The sequence below is a fragment of the Ziziphus jujuba genome, chromosome 1, assembly GCF_031755915.1.
Source record: "Ziziphus jujuba cultivar Dongzao chromosome 1, ASM3175591v1".
NCBI classification, from domain to species: Eukaryota; Viridiplantae; Streptophyta; class Magnoliopsida; order Rosales; family Rhamnaceae; genus Ziziphus; species Ziziphus jujuba.
In genome coordinates, this window is record NC_083379.1 from 6281652 (window position 1) to 6299989 (window position 18338).

At 36.1% G+C, this 18338-nt stretch overlaps 6 protein-coding genes and 1 non-coding gene across 7 annotated transcripts; 4 read left to right on the forward strand and 3 right to left on the reverse strand.

Moving 5' to 3' along the window:
* Positions 1-975, reverse strand: LOC107413540 (chlorophyll a-b binding protein of LHCII type 1). Its single transcript, XM_016021517.4, has one exon. The coding sequence runs from the start codon at positions 913-915 to the stop codon at positions 127-129; it is 789 nt and encodes a 262-aa protein (XP_015877003.1). The 5' UTR covers positions 916-975; the 3' UTR covers positions 1-126.
* Positions 976-3673: 2698 nt separating this feature from the next.
* LOC107413633 (chlorophyll a-b binding protein of LHCII type 1) lies at positions 3674-4675 on the forward strand. The gene has a single exon (XM_016021644.4). It carries the CDS (start codon positions 3749-3751, stop codon positions 4535-4537), a length of 789 nt encoding a protein of 262 aa, XP_015877130.2. The 5' UTR covers positions 3674-3748; the 3' UTR covers positions 4538-4675.
* A 110-nt stretch (positions 4676-4785) lies between these two features.
* LOC107413640 (uncharacterized) lies at positions 4786-5948 on the forward strand. The gene is made up of 2 exons (XM_016021652.4): positions 4786-5004; positions 5137-5948. The coding sequence occupies exons 1-2, from the start codon at positions 4933-4935 to the stop codon at positions 5833-5835; spliced, it is 771 nt and encodes a 256-aa protein (XP_015877138.2). The 5' UTR covers positions 4786-4932; the 3' UTR covers positions 5836-5948.
* A 1255-nt stretch (positions 5949-7203) lies between these two features.
* On the reverse strand, positions 7204-11114 carry LOC112493383 (LRR receptor-like serine/threonine-protein kinase FLS2). The gene is made up of 2 exons (XM_048470729.2): positions 7802-11114; positions 7204-7659 (listed from the first exon to the last, which is right to left on the reverse strand). Exons 1-2 carry the CDS (start codon positions 10932-10934, stop codon positions 7328-7330), a joined length of 3465 nt encoding a protein of 1154 aa, XP_048326686.2. The 5' UTR covers positions 10935-11114; the 3' UTR covers positions 7204-7327.
* Positions 11115-11881: 767 nt separating this feature from the next.
* On the reverse strand, positions 11882-11961 carry TRNAL-UAG (transfer RNA leucine (anticodon UAG)). Its single transcript has one exon. It is a non-coding gene; the product is annotated as a tRNA-Leu (tRNA).
* Positions 11962-13105: 1144 nt separating this feature from the next.
* On the forward strand, positions 13106-14581 carry LOC107413649 (major pollen allergen Ole e 10). The gene is made up of 4 exons (XM_016021664.4): positions 13106-13321; positions 13954-13979; positions 14070-14313; positions 14401-14581. Exons 1-4 carry the CDS (start codon positions 13258-13260, stop codon positions 14424-14426), a joined length of 360 nt encoding a protein of 119 aa, XP_015877150.1. The 5' UTR covers positions 13106-13257; the 3' UTR covers positions 14427-14581.
* A 2165-nt stretch (positions 14582-16746) lies between these two features.
* LOC112491452 (major pollen allergen Ole e 10-like) lies at positions 16747-18068 on the forward strand. The gene is made up of 6 exons (XM_060813775.1): positions 16747-16874; positions 17068-17096; positions 17283-17523; positions 17637-17660; positions 17749-17780; positions 17970-18068. The coding sequence occupies exons 1-6, from the start codon at positions 16790-16792 to the stop codon at positions 18066-18068; spliced, it is 510 nt and encodes a 169-aa protein (XP_060669758.1). The 5' UTR covers positions 16747-16789.
* The last annotated feature ends 270 nt before the right edge of the window (positions 18069-18338 follow it).

Below are 18338 nucleotides of genomic sequence, written 5' to 3' on the forward strand. Positions count from 1 at the left end.
TTAGCACAGAAAATTCACATTAGGCTTCTCATTACTTCCCCCGACAAATTTACATTAATCGACATTACACTACACACAGAGAGTTAAAAACCAAACTCCCTAATCTCACTTCCACTTTTCAGTTTCTCACTTTCCGGGTACAAAGTTAGTGGCATAGGCCCAGGCGTTGTTGTTGACAGGGTCAGCAAGGTGGTCAGCCAAGTTCTCCAAAGGTCCCTTTCCGGTGACAATGGCCTGAACAAAGAATCCAAACATGGAGAACATAGCCAACCTACCATTCTTGAGCTCCTTCACCTTCAGCTCTGCGAATGCCTCTGGGTCATCAGCAAGACCCAATGGGTCGAAGCTTCCACCTGGGTAAAGTGGGTCGGTCACCTCTCCGAGTGGCCCACCTGCAATGCGGTATCCCTCTACGGCACCCATCAAGATAACCTGGCAGGCCCAGATTGCCAAGATGCTCTGTGCGTGGATCAAGCTTGGGTTGCCCAAGTAGTCGAGCCCACCCTCGCTGAAGATTTGGGCTCCGGCCTTGAACCAAACGGCCTCACCGAATTTCACACCGTTGCGGGACAAAAGCTCCGGGAAGACACACCCTAGGGCTCCAAGCATGGCCCATCTGGAGTGGATCACTTCCAGCTCACGGTTCTTAGCGAAGGTTTCTGGGTCAGCCGAAAGCCCAGCAGTGTCCCAGCCGTAGTCACCAGGGAATTCTCCGGTAAGGTAGGATGGGGGCTCGCCGGAGAATGGGCCCAAGTATTTAACTCTGTCTGGGCCATACCATGGGCTTCCGGAGGAAACAGACTTGGAGGCAGTTTTCCTCATGGAGATCCTCCCGGTGCCGACAACTTCCGGGGAAAGTTTGACTACCTTTCCGGCGAAGGATGGGGAGGAGAGAGCCATGGTAGAAGCCGCCATTGTTGAATGAGAGAGAGAGAGAGAGACTTTGAGAGGTTTGAAAGGTGAGAGTGATGAAGAAATGAAATGGCTTTGGTAACTTATTAATAGGGGATGAGATTTATGTTTCTTATCTTATGCTATCTTTATCTTCCTTTTCATTGGACTTGCAAGATTTTGCTTCTGTTTTACGTTGCCTATATGGCACTTTGTCATCCACCAATCCTTCAAGATTCTTTCCTTGGTCTATAACCAATCTCGGATTTCCACGTGTAGGTTTAGGATCACTTTGTTTCAATTTCGTATTTCTTGCCAGATACTTTTCATCTTTCATCTTCTCGTTGCTTTGACAAGTTCACTTTCTTTTTCAAAGTATCTGTTATTGATTAATAGATTTCGGACATATTGGTTAAGTTTATGATAAGTGTCTCACACACTTGTTAAGAGCAAGTAGATAGTTGCTTTCTAGCACAGAAATGTTTATGGATGTTATTATAAGTCGACGAAGTTTTTTCTGAACCATTAAATGTTTCATGTACGTGTCAAATTGGAGTATAAATAAATATATTCACCAAAAAAAAGAAGGAGTATAGATAGACATGTAATAAATTTCAATCTAATGGCGGCAAAGAGCCTTTTTATATCTCGTTTTTTTTTTTTTTTTTTCAATTAATGGCTGCAAGAGTTAGGGGGTGATTGTGATGCTCGTTCTTGTTAAATCACCGTCTATTGCATAAAATTTAACTGATAAAAACCGAATCAAATAATACATATCAAATTTTATTGTTAATACATTTTGGTGTAAATCTAATTAAGAGGGAAAATAAATTGACCTTTACATATACTAAATAATACAAAAAATAGTTAAATCATTCCATTTTGAAAGTTTAAATTGATAGGGGATAAATCAACAATGCATATCAAGTTTTATTTTAATACATATAATCCTTTCAAATACTTGCTATTACTGTACATTTTATTCGTTGTTTTTAGAAACAATAAATAAAAATAAAAAATTTAAAAGTAGAAGAAAAAATCTTGAGATGGTACATTCTGATAACTGAGAGGAGCTCTTCCACTCTCTAAAATTTTCACTTCAATTAAGGACTGCAAAAGGGTAAAAAAAATAATAATAATAATTCTTATCTGATTATTTGTATCAATATTTTCAACCTTAGATAATAAGAAAGGATAAAGAAAAATATTTCATATAATTTAAGAGAAAGAAAATCAATTGGATTTTATAAATATAAGTTTTTCAATTATTCACATCGAAAAAATAAATGATTTATGGATGGCTTCTCTTTCTAAATATTGAAATCTTTACAATTGATTTTCAATCCTGAAAAGAAAGAAGAGATCTTTGGAAAATGAGTTTTTTATGAAAGTGAATTTTTATGATCTGATAAAGAATCAAACCTATTAAATGTTCATTTGCTCATTGAAAATACACATCAATTTTTACAACATCTCTTCTTTTTATTTTTCTGACAGGTTTTTTGACAGCTTAAAATCACCTATTATTTAATTTTAACTATTTAATTTGATATTAATCCTTATAACGTCTATTTTATTGACTTTAATTATTATTATTATTATTATTATTGATATTGTTTTTATTTATTTATTTTAGTTAATTAAATTTTTTTAATTATTAATATATTAAAATATTTTTAATTGTTTATTTTCTATAATGAAAATTTTATTTTATTTTATTTTTATAATAATAATAACTATTATTAATATTTTTATATCTTTTAATTTAGAAGATGAGACGTTTGTACAGTTAAAAGGCACAGTCACCGCACTCAGTCCAGTCTATGGGCAAAGACAAGACGATGGGTGTTGGATTTTCTTCCAACATTGATTTGTTTATACTCCACCACTTGTAGTTGGGACCTCCATAAATTGTTTTATGTTACCATTTTGATTCAACGGTCGTCGAAGGACCTGACAGCTAGCACCACTGGAGGCCTTGCTACGTGGGACTTGCTTTTATCATCCCGAAAGGCTAAAAATTAAGAATAGTTCAATAATTTTCAGATTGGTTCAATATTTAAAATTTTTTTTATTCAGTATTATAATCTATTGTTATTATTCTTATTATTATAAATAATAATTGGAAATTTTTTTAAGCTCATCAACTAGAATTCATGTACAAGTTTTATAATATGATACATGTTAAAATTTGTTACTGCAAGGATCTAAATGTTACATCGGTCAAAGTTTAGAGTTTTTTTTTTTTTTTTCCATTTTTTTTCCTAAGATAATCATGGTTTAGACAGAGTCAGCTAGCTGTTCAGGAGAAAAAGAACTTTCGAGTGCCCATTCTATGAGTTTTTATTTATTTATTATTTTATTTTCCTGAAAAATAAGGTGACGTATTTTCTCCGCACGGAGTTCAACCACCAACGCATCATGCATGCAAATGCAATGTAAGTGGTCCTAATTTGTACAGAAATGCATCTTGGTTGGTATCACAATCCGATGGTGCAACCCCTTGTAATCATCCTGCACTACCTCAGCGAAGATAAAAGGCTATCCAAATGGACAGATGTCAATGACCAATTCGGCCAATTTAACAAAATAACATCATCACTGCAGATTTTTTATCAATAGTTGTAGAAAATAATCCCGGGTGGATAAGTGGCATATAGAGTGCCAACTGGACATAGAGAATCAGACTTACAGAATATCTCAACCAATGAGAATGCACATATTGATCTTCTAAGATAAGGACCTTGTTCCTCCAAAATTCATATATTTATAAAGCCCAGCAAGCCCAAACCACAGGCACCAAACACAAATTCATTCACATCCTTTCGATACATTCTATCATTTTTAAACTCTCACAATGGCTGCCTCCACCATGGCTCTCTCTTCCCCATCCTTTGCCGGAAAGGTAGTCAAACTTTCCCCGGAAGTTGTCGGCACCGGGAGGATCTCCATGAGGAAAACTGCCTCCAAGTCTGTTTCCTCCGGAAGCCCATGGTATGGCCCAGACAGAGTTAAATACTTGGGCCCATTCTCCGGCGAGCCCCCATCCTACCTTACAGGAGAATTCCCTGGTGACTACGGCTGGGACACTGCTGGGCTTTCCGCCGACCCAGAAACCTTCGCTAAGAACCGTGAGCTGGAAGTGATCCACTCCAGATGGGCCATGCTTGGAGCCCTCGGGTGTGTCTTCCCGGAGCTTTTGTCCCGCAACGGTGTGAAATTCGGTGAGGCCGTTTGGTTCAAGGCCGGAGCCCAAATCTTCAGCGAGGGTGGGCTCGACTACTTGGGCAACCCAAGCTTGATCCACGCACAGAGCATCTTGGCAATCTGGGCCTGCCAGGTTATCTTGATGGGTGCCGTAGAGGGATACCGCATTGCAGGTGGGCCACTCGGAGAGGTGACCGACCCACTTTACCCAGGTGGAAGCTTCGACCCATTGGGTCTTGCTGATGACCCAGAGGCATTCGCAGAGCTGAAGGTGAAGGAGCTCAAGAATGGTAGGTTGGCGATGTTCTCCATGTTTGGATTCTTCGTTCAGGCCATTGTCACCGGAAAGGGACCTTTGGAGAACTTGGCTGACCACCTTGCTGACCCGGTCAACAACAATGCCTGGGCCTATGCCACTAACTTTGTCCCTGGAAAGTGAGCGAAATATGTTTGAGAGTGGATTTTGAGGCCGGACTTTGTAGTTGATGTTATCTTTTCTTCGAAAGAAAACATTGATGCAGGAAATGTGAATTATATTGTACTATTGATCTGAGTAATGTGAATTCTTATTATTATTTTTTTTCTCTTCAAAATCTGTCAATATTATTATTATTGTTGTTGTTGTTGTTTTTATTGTTATTTTGATATGTTGAATGGTCTCTAATTAAGCAGTATTTGATTAAATATTAGTTCCTTGATCAAATAGGAGCAATCTCAAAAAGGAAGTAGCAGAAAAGAAAATAATAATAATAATAAAATCCAAAAATGTATAAAAATTGCTTGGATTGGAAAATAAATAAATAAAATAAACAGTGGTTAGGTAGGAGCCAGCAAATGAAAATGAAACCACCACGACCACGACCACCACCGTCTCTTCACTCCAATTTCTTCTTCTCCATTAAACAGGTAGGGAGGTAATTCATACTTGCCTCAATCCCCATCTCTCTCACATATATTTTACGTTTTTGTTTTTGTTTTTGCTTTTTTCATTTTTTTTTTCTTTAACATTTTTAGGAGATTAAATTTGATAATTGATAGGTTGAGAAGAGACTGAAGTTGGAAGACCCAGTAGAATCCTCGAAACCACCACCAACCCCAACGCCTCTGCCACTGATAGAAAGCAACAGTTCGGCTGCTGAATCGTTGAGCTCTCCGCTATACCTCCATTTGGATCAGCCCAACAACCAAAGCAACACAACCACTCTCCCAGAAAGTAGTGAACCCCCTCTTGCATTCCTCTCCTGTTCCCCTCAAATCCCACCTCAACAAACTACAACTACCCAAGTAGACAACGCCGAAACCATCAACAAACCTGAAGTTGAGGCAGTCGATGATATTCAACATTTAATTCGACTTCTGGGCTTGTCTGATGGTCCACAAGAAGCAGAAGAACAAGTGACGGAAAGAGAAAGGGAAGGGAGCGGTTGTTCTGGTTCTGGTAATGACAGTGATAGTGATAGTGGTTGTAATTCTTGCCATTGTGAGGGTGGGTTTTATGCAAAGATTGCTGGGGTGAAAGGCCCAAAATGTGGGAAGGAAATGCAGAGGTTGGATGGTTGGATTAAGTACTTGTTGAATGATGGTGGGGAAGAGAGAATAGAGCCATTGAGGTTGTCACTTTTGCTTCTAGGTAAAGCTGCTGTCATTTCTGAGGCTGCTAATGGTGGTTTTGGAGGTTTGGAATTCCCATCTGCTATTCAAGACTTTTTGCTGAATGATCCTCCTCCTAAAACTTAAATCACTTCAACTTATGTGTCATTTTTCTTTTGAATTGAAATCATGTATGTTAAATTATGTTACTGTTGAGGAGCTTCACCATCAATAACAATGATGGAAACTTCTTTTTTTTTTTGGGCAGAAAGATGTTATTTTGAAGGGGTTTCTTTTTCCATCATATCCTAGTAGTTGTTTGATGGAAAATATCCTGGTCATTTGGTTGATAAAAACAAGATTTGACTGTATAAACATTGATAATGAAATTGATTATAGCTCAAGTTGATAAAAACAAGATTTGACCGTAGAAACATTGATAATGAAATTGATTATAGCTCAAGTTGGGAAATTTTCATTTATTGATAACTATCACAAATACGGTTGAATCTACATTGGTATTTCAAAGGTGAAGTAGTTAAAAGAGGTGGCTAAGCTTCATGGATATGACTTTACTTTCCATGTTTGCATGACTAAGAATGCATTGCCTCAGATACCAAAGCCCTATATCAGTAGCGAAGTAGGTCAAGGAGCTGTGAAAACGTGAACATAACTAAGTGGCTTATTGGGCTTTATTCTATAGTGTCCAAGCGTTTTGTTTTGAGGTTTTCCATTTCTGTCCTCCATGGAAACCAAGTCCCTTTTCACTCTTTACGAAAGAAGAGCCAAGTATAGCATATGTTCAACCTTACTTGACATTCATTGTTCTTGTCATTATTTTGATGAAAATAATTTATCTTTTATGTGAACTTTATAAGCTGAACCTCAAACATGAATCTGAGGTCTAAAAGCTCAATTAATATTCTTCGTATAAGTCCCTAATAATTAATTTTGAAGTAGTAAAAAGCAGACAGAAAATATCTTTTAGTCTCATATCCTTCTCAAGGCTGGAAGTTTATTAGCCAAAATGCTGAATCTATTAAGTATAGACTTGTTACAAAAGGCTCATAAACTTAATAACTAGCATTTAGACGTAGAGAACTTTAAAGCTCCAAATCTCAACATGATTTGGAAAAAAAAATGAAAAGAAAAATTGTATATAAAACAAAAATTTTGGAAGATATGAAGATTTGGAAAAACTTGGACCTTAAAAACAAGTATTGACAATACTAAATCTTTCTAAACACTAATTCAAAGAGTACAGTCACTTTTACTAGTACAAGAATAATAATTATGCATTTATTCCATATAAATTATTAGTTTACCATGCTAATTATGAGCAAAAAATCAATGAATCATGCGAACTACGCTATTCAGCAATCAAATAATAATTTTTTTACCGTGCTTAGGTCTATGTTATCTGTGAATTGGCTCACATAAGAAACTATTCTGGTGATTTAGTTGATAAAAGCAGGATTTGACTCTAAAAACATTGATAAAATGAATTTGATCATAGAAAAAACTTGAAAAGTTGACATTGAATCGATAACTAGTACATAGTGAACTCTACAGAGTTGTTCCAGTTCCATATTCCATTAAGATTACAACCATCAACCAGAATAGTGTGATACTAGATAGCTTACCCTTTTTTTAGCTTCAAAAGGGTTGAAAGAACATCTTTCACGCTGGGACGGTTGTCAGGATTTGGATTGGTGCAACTCAACCCTAGTTTTAGCAGGTCTTCTATTACTTCTTCCTCCTTTTTGGAGACATTGAAAGCAAGTAAAGGGTCTAGAACTTGAAGCATTATACCATTTTCAAGTGCATTTTCCACCATTTGGCACAAGCTTATTGGCATTCCATCCATTTCTATGAGTCCTGTTGGCCTTTGCTTTGTTAGGAACTCCATCATAATTATGCCGAAGCTGAATACGTCAACCTTTGTTGTGACCTTGCTCATGTATGCTAACTCTGTTTAAGAGAAGAATAATGTTTTTAATGCAAATGAAAGAGAATATCTTCTTATATAATTCCAAAAGACAGAAAACCAGCTCATTCTTTTGGAAGTGTTTGAGATGACTTTGAATTGAGAAGGTTGGTGATGAATGATTACCTGGTGCCAAGTAGCCCACGGTGCCTTGAAAAGATAATGTTGAGGAAAGACTATTTCCATTCTGAAGCTGAACGCCAAGCATTCGAGCTGTTCCGAAGTCACTCACATGGGCCTCCCAATCTCCATCCAAAAGGATGTTTGAAGGTTTCAAGTCACAGTGAACAATGGGGAAATCATATCCACAATGCAAGTAGTCCAACCCGCTAGCAATGGAAATGCAAACTTTGATTCTTTCAGATAATGTCCATCCATGCTGATCTGCTCCATGATGGTGTATAATGCTCTCCAAGTTCCCATTTTCCATGTATTTTAGAACCAACGCCTTTAGTTTTCCACTTACCCAAGCATAACCAAGTATTTTCACCAAATTCCTATGCCTAAGTTGGCTCAGGGTATCGATTTCTCTATTGAAGCACTTATCTGATTCCACAGAGAACTGTTGCAGATTCAGTTTCTTTATAGCTACAGTCTCTCCATCCAATTGACCTTTGTACACAGTGCTCAAACTGCTTGAACCCATGATATTATCTTCACTGAAGAAATTTGTAGCCATTTCTAAATCCTTCTGATCATACCTCTTGAGGGTCATTGCTGAAGCAAATCCGGGTTCCGGATTTTCTGTCTTCTTTGAATTACGGGTTTTCCTGCATCGGTGGAGGACCATAAGAGTGAAAACTAGAATTAGGAGTACACTAACAGAACCAAGTGCCAGGAGAATCAACATGATTTTCTTGGATATCTTGTGTGAATTCGTATTGCTGCATGCTTTGAGTAATTTGGTTCCACAAAGATCTGAATTACCTATCAAGCTAGATGGGCTTATGTTTCTGAAGATTCCAGACTCCGGAACATGGCCTGTAAGTTGGTTGAAAGAGAGGTTCAGGTGCTTCAAAGTGGAAGAATTAGTCAAGCTCTCAGGGATATTGCCCTTCAGCTGATTTCTAGAAAGGTCTACGGATATAAGATGCTTTAAAGTCCCCAACTTTTCTGGCAGTTCACCCTCTAAGTTATTATTAGAGAGGTTCAAGTTTGTGAGCACGTCCATTGCAGCAAAAACTTCAGCTGGAATTGAACCTGATAGATTATTCCTCGACAGATCAATGGAGAACAAATTCTTGCAGCCTTCAATTGTCTTAGGAATTATCCCCGTAAGTTTGTTATTGGATATGTCGATTGCTTCTACCATTTCCAGCTTACCAAGCTCATCTGGAAGAGCTCCTTCCAAGAAATTGTATGAGAGGTTCAAATATATTTGCATGCTTTTCATACTTGCAATCACAGACCCTGGAATTGATCCTGAAAGGTAATTGTGAGAGAGATCCAACACTGTAAGTCGATTAAGGTTCTTCATGCTTATTGGAATGGATCCATTGAGCATGTTACCATGGAGGTCTAGACGTGAGAGGAACTCGAGTCTAGAGATACCATCTGGTACTGGACCTGTAAACTTGTTGTGCTGCAAATAAAGTGTAGTAAGTTGCTCAAGTTCAGAAAGTTTCTCTGGTATAGCTCCGTCCAAGGCATTGTCATGCAGAGACAGCCCTTGGAGGTGAGAGATCTTGAATAACTGTGGTGGAACTAGACCTGAAAATCTATTCTCAGCAAGTGATAGAAGGATAAGTTGGCTTAAATTGCCAATTTCTGGAGGAATTGGTCCAACAAAGGAATTGGAGACGATGTTCAAAATCTGGAGATTATAGAGTTTTCCAATTTCTGGTTTCAGCAACCCACTAAAATTGTTGATTCCCAAATCTAAAATTTGAAGATTTGAGCAATTAAAGAGGTCATCTGGGATTTTTCCAATCATTTTATTTGAGGAAAGTAATAGATGAGTGAGATTTGACAACTGTCCCAATCCTTGAGGAATTTTCCCAGTTAGTCCATTATTAGCTAAAGCAATATCTAGAAGATGGGTACAATTGATGATACTAGATGGGATGGATCCCTCAAGAAAGTTGTTATTCATGGTCAAGTTCTTCAGATTATAAAGCAATCCTATGTCAGATGGAAGCTCCCCTGAGAGGAAATTGAAGCTCATACTCAAGACTGTAAGATTTGACAAGTTTGTCAATGATAAAGGGATATTTCCTGTAAACTTATTGGAATACAGGGTCAATACCAGTAATGATCTTAAATTTCCAATCTCAGATGGTACTTTTCCAATTAACTCATTCTGTGAGAGACCTAAATGGGTTAAGTATTTCAACTGAAATATGGAAAGTGGGATGGTGGAATTTAAAAGATTCTTATACAACTGCAGTCTTTCTAAGAGGACCAAGTTTCCTAGCTCAGAAGGAATGCCTCCACTGAACTGATTGCTGCTGAGTTCCAAAGAAACAAGCTTCTTACAGTGACCGAGTTCACGTGGTATTTCCCCAGCTAAAGAATTCTCAAACAAGTGGAGATACTCTAAGTTTGACAGATTACCAACCTCCAAGGGTATTAATCCAGAAAACTGGTTAACACTCAAGTCAAGAGCTTGTAAAGCTCCTAACTTGCCAATGGAAGCAGGTATTGACCCTACCAAGTTGTTGGTGGATACTAAAAGATTCTGCAGATTAATCAAATTTCCTATGTTTGGTGGGATTGTACCAGTGAGCTTGTTGAAAGAGAAATCGAAACCTAACAATACAGTGCAATTGCAAATGCTTTCTGGTATGCTTCCATTTAAACTATTTTCACCCAAATCTAGCAATTGCAAATTTCTTAGTGTTCCTAGTTCTGGTGGGATTGAACCTGAAAGAGCATTTTGATACAGAATAAGCTCAAAAAGATGGGAGCAAAGTCCCAGTTGAGCTGGAATATGACCAGTGAATGAATTTGAAGTTAGATCAAGAACCTGGAGGCCTGAAATGTTTCCTAGGAATGGAGATATCTGGCCTTTGAGCTGCTTTGAAACCAAAGAAATCGAAATGACACGATCAGAGGAAGGATCACAGGCAATACCAGACCAGTTGCAATGGTGGTTCACATTAGTCCAATCTGCAAGTGCTCCAAATGGGTCATCAGTAATGGAACTTTTGAAGGCTTTCAAGGCCTCAACTTCAGTTTCCAAGATGGGTTTAGCTGATAGAACGGAAACTACGACATGAAAAACCAGTATGATTATCAAACTCACTCTTTGAGAAACCATTGCTACAGAAATGGCATATACTGAACTGCAAGCCACATTGGATGATAAAGCACTAATATATATATATATATATATAGACACACTTTCTAGCCAATCAATGATCTTGAAAACTTAGTTAGGTGTTGAAGATAAATACGATGCTTCGAACCAAAAAGAAAAGTTTTGACTGGGGGCTCATCCTATAATGACAAAACTGGTTGACAGCGAGTAGAGGAAGATGTTAGAGTACGACCAAAGTAACCCACTATGCACTAATATAATCAAAACCTTGCCTACCGACCAATCTTCTGCATTTTTTTTTTTTAAGTTACTTTTTGGTACGAATATTTTGTAATTTTGTGTCAAAACAAAACTCAATTAGGTCTTTATTTTTAACAAACCAATGCACTAGTCAAATTAGTTGGACTACGCACCAGGATTTATATTTTATAGTCATTGAATGGATTATACTTGTTAAGAAAATTGGAAGATTGAAATCTTTGCAGTGTAAGAGCATTTGGAGGTGATGTAATTATGGACTAAATAAATGTACTTTTTGAGAGGCACACACGGGTTTGAGTGTTATGGTGTGCGCACCTTCTGCACAAGTTGGCATATAATGGCCAAAATGATTGGTTGGCTTTTTAGGATAGCCAAGGATAAAGAAATAAAAAGCATGGACTTGGAAGGATTTTGCCGACGTGGTCATGCTGCCCATTCTGGGCTATTTCAGTTCACGACGCGGTTTTGAGGATTATGGTGTGCGCACCCTCTGCACAAGTTGGCATATAATGGCCAAATTGATTGGTTGGCCATTTAGGATAGCCAAAGATGAAGAAATAAAAAGCGTGGACTTGGAGTTGGAGATTAGGATTTTGTCGACGTGGTCATGCTGCCCATTCTGGGCTATTTTAGTTCATGATTTTCATGGCCTCGGGGGAAAATAAAAATGGAGGAAAAGTAGGATTTGACAGCTGTGGGATTTGAACCCACGCCCTTTCGGACCAGAGCCTAAATCTGGCGCCTTAGACCACTCGGCCAAACTGTCAGTTGGTAACATTTGCTCCAAGTTAAATTATTAGAGTACAAAAAAAAAAGGTTCTGAAATCATAATCATAAGCAAGAAGAAAATCAAACAAAGATGAAGTTATCCTATACGTTATGATGAATGAACTAGACAACCAATGATTTCTCATAAAATGAATATGGTTTGATTATGCGAATTCAGGTGGGTACACAGTGGACAAGTTTTTCGCACCACAATTCTCATCCCACTCACCCCTACGTAAGGACTTATGTATGTCTGAGGGAAACTTTTTCCAAGAATTCCCATTTACTCCCTTTAGTAATTTGTGGCTCATAAAAGATAGAAAAAACTCTTTCAATTTGCTTAAACTTCCTCCTCCTTTTTGCAAACTTGTATCTGTAATAATGGGATTGACATGGTTGTCTAACTGTTTTGGGTTCATGCTCTAGCTAGGCCTTCAATGAGGCCACCCATGACTTGGTCCAATACCAATTTTTGCCTAAAATAATTATCCTTGACCTTATGCACCCTATTAGAATTTAAAACCAAACAATCAAGGGAAATTTGAGGCCAAAAGCACAGAATATAATACATACCATGTGAAGATATTTCCAAAGATTTAAACCTTTGTGGTTAACTGAGGAATACCTAATATAATATTATTTCTTTCTTTACAAGATAGTCATATTTAGCAATATATTTATATATATATATATATATATACCTATTGGCATACTCTAATTGTTTAATGAAAGAAGTTAAACCATCTTTTTTTCAAGCTTTTCATGCGCTATTAATAACAATATTGCCTTGCAGCTTCCACCATTAATAGGACCAGAAAAAAGTAGTAAATTGTAACTGACGATGATCATGACCTTTGAGTTATTTTCATTTCTAATGTGATAAAATCTGATCTGATTTGCATCATGAAGGATTGTCCTGGTCTTCGTCACAGTGGATCACCATGGGAACTCATACTTATGATCTATAACCGTTGGTTTGTATCATGAGCTTCTAGCTCAAAACAGATTTTCCCACTATTGGGCCCTCATTAAGACAGCCGTTTAGCATGATTTTCTTTTCTGAATGAAATGCTTCTGCCAGGAATATTTGTGCGTTTTTAAATTTGCTACTTCCACACTGTTTTTTAACATTTTGAGTAAGCAATATTTGTATGGGTATTTAAAACTGACCAGGAAATAACAAATTCAGCTCTGGCAGTATCAAATTTCCACACTATAAGTAAATGAATTTACCACCCTTCAATTTGCTGCTCTTTGTCATTCTTCTTCACAAACTCTTTGCCTAATCTCAGCAATGGCCTTATTAATTCCTTCACTTTCCACCCTCTTCATTGTGCTTTTCTTCCTCAACTTTGCAGGTAATTACTTTCTTAAGAAGTCCTTTTGTTGGAATCTGATCTTAAAATTTCTTGTCTTAAAACTTTATTTATTTATTTATTTTTTAATCCCTCTCTGTCAGTCTGTCTGCTTTGTATTAACATAATCGAAATAGTACCTTTAATTACAAATGTGTATATTTGTTTATTTTGACAAGGCGTTCATCCGTGTTTTCACAAGAAAATTTGCTGAAAACAAAGATGAAAATTAGCATATGAATTTTGCTTGAAAATCCAACATTTTCTCAGCAACATAATTGAAACATTTTCCCCGAAAGAAAGCTGACCCAGATCATATTTTGTCGATTTCTTATTATCTCCATATAAAGTTCTACTTTTCTCATTAAAAAAAGAAAAAAGAAAAAGAAAATGCTTGCATTGTTATGAGACTTCTCTGCTTTTAGTGTGACTTTTAAGCCATATGCCTTGAACATGCATGCCATACTACTATATGAGTGCCTTAATTTGTCATCTGAAAAGGATTTCTGAAACGACTTCCTTCTTGATGAAGTACTTAACAATCAGATGTCATAATCACTTTACAGAACAAAATTGTTTATCTTGTAATTGGAACCACCATTAGTTGGTAATTTTCTTTGGTTCAACTTTTTCAGGACCACTGAAGCTTGCTGATGGACAGGTATATTCAATCCTTATAGTCCCAAAAAAAAAATATATATCCAATCCTTTGCTTAAAAATCATGATTTACTCAAAGATTTCACAATGTAGGATCTGAAAACTTGGTGTATCGCAAAGCCCTCATCAAGTGGTGCAGAACTGGCTGCGAATATACAATTCGCATGCAGCCAGTTGACTGATTGCAAGGCTATACAAGAAGGTGGACAGTGCTTCTATCCAAACACTCCCATCAACCATGCCTCTGTGGCCATGAATTTTTACTACCAAGCTATGAGCAGAAACCCCTGGAACTGTAACTTCAGGACCTCTGGCCTCATCACCCAAACTGACCCAAGTATTTGATTTAATTACTCAATTCACATTATGATTTTTAGCATAATAATTTATAGATTTTAATAGTTTACTAAATACTGTGCTTCAGGTTATGGTAGCTGCCAGTATGCTTAATAGCAGCAGGCAAGGGATGCAGATGCAGCTTAAGCTTCAGCTTTTAGACCTTTCCTTATACAATTTGTCTAGAATCTTTTTCCCCTGAAGAACATTTTTCTTGTGTTTAATTTTGGTGATTTTAAGTGGACCTTCTATACGATGATTGTTTATTACTCGACTGGTGACCCCAACACATGAACATTGCAAATGTAAAATGTGTTTGACAGCATTAATAAATTCCAAATTCAATAGCAGAAAAGCTTTACAGGTTCTTGGAAATTGACAGAGAGTAGTTTTGCCGCATATTTAACCAGAATAAAACAAGAAAAGCAAAGGTTCGTTTTTTTATTAGCCTGTTAAGGAAGGCAGCCTCTAATGGTTGAGGGATAGAATAAATATGTGTGTATTAAACAATGACGGAGCTCTGTGTACACCATCCATTTCAACATTCACTTTTTAATTCCCTCTTGATTGAAATATCATGAAATTAAAGGGTCTTAAATAGAGTTCATTGGCCCTTTAAGCTATTAATTTAATTTCTTCAATCTCAATGGCCCAATCAAAGCTATTTCTGAAATACCACCCTTTTGGAACAATTTTTGATTAACCCTTTCAGCATCACCATCCATAACCAGTACTTAAAATTATTAACAAGATTAATTAGAGTAATTGATTAGTCAAGCACCAGCATTCTAAATTATTTTGCTTCTGATTGTATTTAAAGTGACTTTATTAACAGTACTGCTCTAAAACTTTCCAACTTTCATGCCGTGGTTAGATCAGTTTGATCACTTGGTTTCTTCTTTTTTTTTCTGGTTTTCTTTTTCTGAAGTTTCTGCTCAGAATATTCTTGGTTTTGAATCATAGTTAGGAAAGGAGTATATAAACATAAGAAGTTAAGATCTCCTTGCGGCATTTTATAGATTGTTGATAAAATTTGTATAGACAAATAATTTTTTAACACAGAAGATAATAATAATACTGCTTTTGTTCTAAGAGATCAAAAACAATTACTGCTTCTGTAACCAAACTCAATCACAATATACATTTATCAAAAGGCAATGGCAGCAAACTGACAAAAGTATGGAAAAAAAGAACATCCTCATTGGAATTGAAACTTTATGAACATGCTTATTATTGGAGTGGTACAATTCATTTTATGGCTCATTTTCAAACCGCTTTTATACATTTTCAGAAATCAGGCAATAGTGCAAGACCATTCCATTAATGGAATGAAAAGTTAGCAAATGGTGGAAACACACTCACTTCCTTCCAGCTAAGATGCTTATATAATTTCCATCTCTTTGAAGAATAAAGAATGAAATTGGAAAAAAAGGCTGTAACACCTCACCTTTTCCATTACGGATGGACAAAATCAATTATACATTTACATTTAAATAGTTATGTTATATTTTCCAACAAGTTTTACAAAAATGTTACATTTAATTAGACGGAACGAGGGCATAATATATAGCATGTTTATAGTTATAACTTGTTAGAAGGCAGTCTTATAGCATACGTATATATTAATTGAAGAATAATAGCAATCTTCAAATATACTACAGATAATAGCTCTGTTTTAGCCTCATAAAGAACCAAAATATTACCCTATTCCAATGCAGAACTTCTTATCTGTGCAACATTTCGCACCATATGCTGTGAGAGCTCAGCAATTAATATTATAGTACCAATGTTAAATATATTAACTTTTTTCACCAACATATAAAAGTTGCCTAATTTCTTTAATTCAGCCTGCTTTTAGCCTTCTCCCCCCCCCCCCCCCTCCAAAAAAAAAAAAAAAAAAAAAGGCTTTTAGCCTAAAAAGAATAATATTCCCAAACCATATAGGTAACTCTCTAAATCTAACTTTCTGACCAAATATTCCCTCGGTGAAAGTAAAAGACAAGCTCTTATTTAATTGATTAATGTAATTGCACTGATTCAGCCACTAATCAACCACCAATATTTGCAGTGTCATATTCAACAAAAGCAATTAATATTAACCAATTAGGTAGTGACTATAGAGAGTAACCATGCATGCATGAAATTGCATGTTATTATCTTAATTTGACTCTTTTGCCATATAGCATATAATTAGAATTTAGAAGGAATAAGTGATGCAGTACTTGATCACAAAATTACATGCTCTGTCAATGTGAGATGAAAATGTCTTAATTTCCAGCTGGACCTGAGACCCCCAAAATTAAGTGCCTGTTGCTCTACTACTAATTTGCTATACAGTACATGACTAGATTCATTTTGCACATGTACAAACTAGAAAAGCCTTCATGTATATATAGAGGCTCATAACTTCTAAGTTTCAAAACCCAGTATTAACCCCCGCTTTTTTCTGTTTCATAACTGCTAGAAGAAAAATCTATATGACAACCATGGCTAAAACAAATCACTCTTTGGCGGCTATCTTCTGTCTTTTCCTCATGCTTCCGATCTACTGCTTCAACTTTGGTACATTATTTATTATGATCATCAATCATCTCTTTGCCCTCTCTCTTGCCCCTTCATTTAACTGTATTTCCTAATTTAGTCCCATTTTCTTGTCAAATAGCTAATATTTTTCTTCATAAGTGGTATGCAATTAATTAATGGTATATTGGCTTATATTTTCTAATATATGAACTCTCAAATAATCATTTTGCAGGAGAAAGTTCAATCACAGAAAGTGTGAAGGTAATATAATCTTAAACACACATATATATATATAGAGAGAGAGAGATAGATGAATGATTAACATAGAGTATAATATAGAGATACATGATATGCACACAAGCACTAAGATCTTGCATATATATATAGATATATATATTATATTTGTATATATAAATTAATGTACTTGAAAAATGTACATAATTACAGACATGGTGTGTGGCAAAGCCTTCAGCGAATGACAATGAGCTGAAGAATAACATACGATTTGCGTGCGAACATACAGTTCCTACTGATTGTGATGCAATAAATCAAGGCGGTCCTTGCTATAACCCCAATAATCTCTTTCACCACGCTTCTTTTGCCATGAATTCTTACTACCAGGAAGCAGGAAGGCACCAATGGAACTGTGATTTTCTCAACTCTGCTCTCGTCGCGATCTCTGATCCAAGTAAACCCCCTAATCTACAATAAATAAATTTATTTCATTTCCTTAATTCCATCTATTTAGACGTTAATTCTCTCTTCTCTAATTTCTTATTTTGTTTACCATTTTAATTCCAGGTCTTGGAAGCTGCGTATACAAGGGTAAGCATTTATTTTATATATATATATAGTCGTATTCATGTTCTCCATCCTTGCAATAATCCATGACAAGTGTCGTATATTTCTCCAGGGGAACCTACATCAGTGGATTTATCAGCTTCGGTGAGCTTAATTCTTCATCTGCATGCATTAACAAAATTTAATTTCGTAGGACAGTTGATTAAAATATCCAAAATATTAATTCTAAGAATTGGAGGGATGATGAAATTAACTAATTATGTTATTTATATAATAAATTAGTATACATATTATTGATGAGGAATTGAAAGTGAATTAATGAATGCAGGGCAGGTGGTGCTATTTAGAGCTGCTGTGCTATTCAGGATGAAATTTGTTAAACTTTTTAGGGTCACCACACTGAAACTATCTGGGCTTGGATCATCAGACTAATACTTTGACCAACTTTTGGGCTAGCCTTGGTCCAAGTTGAGTTAAATCAAACCAGTGCCTTCTGGTTTGGTATTTACCTAAATTTTTTTTGTTTTGTTTTTTGTTTTTTGTTTTTTTTGGTAATTAATTTGTTGGATTCTATTCGTAAATATAAGAGGTAAACTTTTGCTCTTTTTTTTTTTTTTTTTTTTTTTTGGTGAATAAGGTAAACTTTTGCTCTTGCTTTAGTAGTAGAATCTAAAGCATCATTTAATTTAAAAGTCGACAAAA